The 6,000-nt window shown below is 33.4% G+C and overlaps 1 protein-coding gene across 1 annotated transcript; it reads right to left on the bottom strand.

Annotated features, from left to right (window-relative positions):
* Positions 1 to 3,566: 3,566 nt before the first annotated feature.
* Positions 3,567 to 4,846, bottom strand: LOC142642098 (putative carboxylesterase 4, mitochondrial). The gene has a single exon (XM_075816450.1). It carries the CDS (start codon positions 4,643 to 4,645, stop codon positions 3,710 to 3,712), a length of 936 nt encoding a protein of 311 aa, XP_075672565.1. The 5' UTR covers positions 4,646 to 4,846; the 3' UTR covers positions 3,567 to 3,709.
* Positions 4,847 to 6,000: the final 1,154 nt, after the last annotated feature.

Raw genomic sequence — 6,000 nt, forward strand, 5'->3', positions numbered from 1 at the left:
ATGGTTATATAGTCATTAATGATAATTGATAAAAACAAAAATTAAAGTCGTCAATTTTGTTCTAGTGACCATTTCGATTTATCCATAGAACAATATTGGTTTATTCTATAATACTGTTAAAGTTATTTTATACATAGATATGCATATACATTGCAAAATATATGTACCTAAATCTTCGTAACATACCGATTTACCATATTAAATTATTAAATCAAAATTAATAAATATACATTCCTAATAACATCATTACATAACATAAAATAATTCATCAAAAAAATACATAACATGTAATATATGAGATTAATATTTTTTTTTAGAAATAATTACAACATGCTGCTAACCCCACAGCTTGAACCCTTTCCCCCTAGACTCCTAAGCACTTTGTACATGAGAATGTGCCAATTCAGCTACAAGGCCATTGGCTATATGAGATTAATAGATGAGCAAACAAGACATAGTTACTAAATTATTACCAAGTACTACCTAAAAAGTTACTATGGAAGTATGATATGCTAACACGACATTAACTTAAATCATCATGCTACTCCCATAATCTGCTAATATTTTAACCAAAAAATATATAATTATTCTTTATTTTTATCAACCCTAAGATCTATCTATTTCTTTGATCCAACATTCCTACTTCAGAGTAATTGAATTTTTTTTATTGGCATTTTGGATGCCATTATTAAATTACCAGTGAAACTCAATTAGGCAACAGTCATTTTTGTAATTAGGACTAAGTTTAAAATGCTACTCAACCCAAAAAAAAAAAAAAACAGATACACACAAGATAGTAGGTGGGTCTAATTCTCCTTAATGAATTTGTCTCCACAATCTTACAATCCCATCCCACCCATGTTTCTTCAAAACCTCATAGTAACTCTAAGGATGAGTTTGTTTGGAGGTGAAATAAGGAGGATGGAAAACTTTGGAAAGAAAATAAAAATAAAAACTTTTTTAGGGTGTGTTTGGTTGGGTGGAGACTGAAGGGATGGAAAATAAATAATGGAACCCAAATGTTTTTTCTCTTAGCTCATCAAAAAGTTTTCTCTCCAAAATAGAAAGAAAACTAAGAGAAAGAAACTCATGAAATGAGCTTCTAAAAATACCATTAAAATTTACCTTCAAATATGTTGGCTTTAAATTTTCTTTCTTTCATTTTTTCTTCCTTTGTTATTGACGTGTTGACTTCTTTTGTTTTTTGTTTCCTTGATTTTTTTTTTTTTTTTTGCGTAAATGCACTTTTAGTCTCTATATTTTGACCCAATTTCTATTTTGATCCCTACATTTTATTTTTACCACTTCTAGTCCCTAAACCAATTAACGCGTGACATTTAAGTCCTTACCGTCACCCAACTAACAGAAAATGCTGACATGGCAAACAGAGTTTACTGTTGGGCTGACATTACCAATAAAATAATATTTAAAAATGCCACGTCAGCATAAAATAATAATTAAAAAAGACACATCAGCATCCACTAATTTTTTATTTTTTAAAAATTAATTTATCAATTTAAAAAAATGAAAAATGAAAAGAAAACAAAATATTAAAAAAATCACTTGTTGCTCTCAGTCCCCGCCCAATACTAAACAATTCTAGTCTTTAATTTGGCCGCACTCAACGAACAACAATTCACAAACACATATTTCAAAAGCACTATCACAATCCAAAACAAAGAGAGAGAGAGAGAGAGTTGAAATACCAGTCACAAAATTGGTAGATTTGGTGGAGACTAAGAGCAACGAACGATCGCGGATGTGATTGGTGTTAGGCGGAGATGAGAGCAATGAGCGATTGCCGATCGCGATCGCCGATGAGGTTGGTATTACGCAAAGACTGAGAGCAACGATCGCCGATGATGGTAAAGGCGATGAGTGATCGCCATTGAGGTGGGTATTGGGCAGAGACTTGTAAGGTTTTCGCAGTGCCGAATTTCAAGACGAGAACGGTGGTGAGGCTGGTTCATGAGGTTTGGTTCAGATTTGGATGTGCGATTCTTATATCTAAATCTGGGTTTGTGTTCTTGTTGAAGATCAACCCAGATCTAAATTTATGTATTGAATTTTAATTCTATTGTTTTCTTTTTTAATTTGTTGAATTTGATTGATTAATTTTTTAAAAAAATTAGATGCGTTTACGACTAATTTTGGGTTCTAATTTTTTTTTTCATTTATCATTTATCATTTTTTTAAATTGATAAATTAATTTAAAAAAATCAAAAGATTAGTGGATGCTAACGTGTTTTTTTTAATTATTATTTTATGCTGACGAGGCATTTTTAAATATTATTTTATTAGTCATGTTAGTCCAACAGTAAACTCAGTTTGCCACGTCAGCATTTTCTGTTAGTTAGGTGACGGTAAAAACTTAAATGTTACGCGTTAATTGATTTAGGGACTAAAAGTGATAAAAATAAAATGTATGGACCAAAATAAAAATCAGATCAAAATATAAGGACTAAAAGTACATTTATGCTTTTTTTTTTTTTTCTTTGTTACTGACGTGATGGATTTCATTTTTTATTATTATTTTCTTCTTTTCTTTTGTCTGAAGTCTGAATGCTTCCTTTCTTTTCTTCTTTTTATTTTCTTTTATTTTTTCTGGATGTGTACTTTCTTTTATTTTTCTCTTTTGTGCTCGTATGTTTATTTTATCATTAATTTTGGTTGATTTTTCTTGTTCTCTCTTTTTTTTTTTTTTTGAAAACATTTTGTTATGCTCTTTTTTATACTTTAATTAGTATCTATACATAATTAAAAATATATATAATGTGTTACATTTTATTTTATTTAACAGGGACACGACGGTCAATTTATACAAACTTTATTTTCAACAAAATAAAAAAAATTTCCGTTCATCCACTTTTTCACCTCCCAACCAAACACAAATGAACGAAACTAAAATTTTTTCTATTCTCCTACTTTCCTATCTTCTCTGAAAATCCTGCCAACCAAACCTACCCTAGCTCCCTAACCCTTATTTTTAAGTTTCAATCCATCATTTTCAGTACTGTTGTTTGAGTTTTCAGTACACCCTAGTATTGACAATTCTGAATCGCCAGCTGGGTATATCCTATGGTATCATTAGGCCCAGTACTCATTGGAAAAATAGGCTCATTATCCCCAAAATAGGGATGGACAAAAATAATCCCAACAACGGCGGCTCTGCATGCAAGCAAAGGGTCCCCTAACTTCAAAAAAAAAAATTGTACACCGGTCAAAAAAATATTATATGTTAAACTAACTTATTGTGGTTATCTTAATAAAAATTTTGAATACCTTGACTTGTAAAAATTGCAGATAAAAATCCCAAATGTTTGTACCAACTGGTTTTATATATGGATTCTCAAAAAAAAAATAAAACTGGTTTTATGTATGAAACTAAAATTATTGTGAAAAGAACGCGAGAATAAGTCTATTAATGACACATCACAAAATCCTTGGTATAACATAATTTATTTATTTCATTTTTTCACCCCAGGAAAATTACTAAATATACTCCTACATGTGTTTTTACAATAGCAATTCTGGAATTTCACCCAAAAAAAAAAAACGCTAGCAGCAATATAAATGCACTGGAATTCATTTCAAAGTACTCAACAAACGCGTTTATTTTCATATAACAAACAATCAAAGACACTCTTAGCTCACCAACTTACGATTCAATTTCAAAGTCTCCATAAAAGGACAAACCAACAACATTAACTTAGTTCTGATTTATGAAATCAACCATGACTTTCATCAGTGGCCCCACCTTGTCACTGCTGGGATTCAACAGAAAAAACCCATGCCCCTCTTCTGCACTCTCAAAAAATCCCACAGTACCATTCCAACCACTCTTTTTCAATGTTTCACAATAACCCACACCTCTTTCTTTCAGCCCATCCTTCTCTGCCACACAAACCAGCACTTTCTTACCAGCCATCTTCGACAAATTCGGATCCACTTCCGGGTACAGTATCGGATCCTTGAACCCGGCACTTGTTGGGTACATGTAATCAATCATTTTATCATTCTCTTTGCCACCAAAATACGGGTGCAGTATGATTGACCCAACGATATTAGGACCAGCCAATCCCGTAGCGCCAGCTTGGACTGCCACGTAATGAACAATATTAGCTCCAGCGCTCTCACCCGCCACAAAAACCCGCCCGAAATCCGCGTACTGGTTCAACCACGGTTCAGGTCCTTGCCCATTTGAGTGGGCTGAAATCCACTGCATCGCGGCCCAGGAATCTTCATGTGCGATTGGTAGAGCATGCTCTGGGGCTAGCCTATAGTCAACGGAAATTATGACCACATTGGCTTCTGAGGCTAAGGAAACAAGAAAGTTGTGAAAGACTTTCATGAAAGGTGATCCAAGGCAGAAGCCTCCACCGTGGTAGTGAACAACTAGAGGAAACTTCTGATCTGGGCCGTTGATTTTGGGGACGAAGAGTCTGGCTGATACGCCTGAGTCCGGTGAAACGACGACGTCTTTGGATTGAACACCGGTTTCGGAGTCTAGCCCTGTGGGTGCGCGGAGGTGACCACCGGTGGCAGCACGTTCTGGGGTCATGTACCTTTCAACGCGACCACCTTTGTAGATTTTGAAGAAAGGTGGGAATTCATGGGTTGTTTCGATGTTGGTGCTTGAATCCATTGTAAGAAAAAAAAGATGTGGTGACTGAGTTTTTGAGAGAAAGAGAATGAGAGATAGGTTTGGAATAATAGGGTCTGTCTGGAATTCTAAACCTTAATATAATCGTGCTGTGATTTGTACCGTACCAAAATTAGTATAATATATAATAAAATAATAATAATGATGATGGGGATGAGCAGTGAGTAAGGTGGGTCATCTCTAAATGAGAAATTGATGGGTTAAGAGGTTGGAGATATAAAATCAGCCAACAACCATGAGGATATGAAGGAGAAGTGTAGTATGAAAAGGGGTAATGATGTAACATAGCATATATTAGAGTAATTATAAGTAGTAGGGGTAGGGATAGGTATAGGGATAGGGATAGGGATGGAGAATGACTAATGAGACAGGTGCGCGTCTATGATATATATTTGACATTTCTTTTAGTTTTAGGAGGATTTTGTATGACTTCTTTTTAGTATTGGAGACATCAGACAAACTTGCAACTTTTGTCGTAGCTTTATTATTCGGTAAACTATGTTTTTGTAATTATGAATTATTTAGGGGGGTTTTGTGTTCATTTTAAAAGTTATTATGACTTTTAAGTGAAATTATGGTGTATTTTTGTGTTAAAATTTTTTTATCTCTTCCCTATGTGTGTTTGTTTCTTAAAATAAAAAAAAAAAAAAAAAAACTGCCCCACGACACAACAACTAATGGTCACCGTTTCTTTGTTTTACGAGGAAAACAAAATTTGTTTTTGTAAGAAAGAACAACCACTGGTGTGCACAAGCTTAGAGTAGACTTGGTAGAATGATTTATTTTCAAATGAGTGGTTTAGTTCTAAAATTTCCTATGGATTTGATGGGTGCCAAGTGATTCGCAAGAAAAATTCCTTTCAAATTGATTCTCCACCTAAAATCAAGCATGCAATTCCATTAAACTATAAAATTCTTAATCTTTTAAATTGATTTCTTAATTCATTAGTGCGTTGAAATTGAAGGATAAGTAAATATGGTACATTAAACTTTACGGTGCATTGTAGGTCAATTAGTGGTTGTTTAGTCATTAATGATAATAGATAAATAACAAAAACTAAAGTTTTTTAAATCCACTCTAGCAACCATTTCGGTTTATCCATTTGAATGAAATATTTTTAGAATTGATTTATTCTAGAATACTATTTCGAGATTACCTCTAAACTTTTATATATACATATAGTAAGGGTGAGTTTTGTGTCTTAAGCCCAAGAAGTGACTGGATTAAGGCCTAAAGAGCCCAACACAATAAATTTGTAGAGAGTGGGCTTAAAAACTAGGCTTCAATGGATTGAACAACGCGCACAGTGGATTAAGGATCGTAAGAAAGCAAAGAAA

Source organism: Castanea sativa, chromosome 7 (genome assembly GCF_040712315.1).
Source record: "Castanea sativa cultivar Marrone di Chiusa Pesio chromosome 7, ASM4071231v1".
Lineage (NCBI taxonomy): Eukaryota > Viridiplantae > Streptophyta > Magnoliopsida > Fagales > Fagaceae > Castanea > Castanea sativa.

What these genes read in the sequence shown, in the direction of transcription:
- LOC142642098 (XM_075816450.1), bottom strand. Translation starts at nt 4,645, where the DNA reads ATGGATTCAAGCACCAACATCGAAACAACCCATGAATTCCCACCTTTC.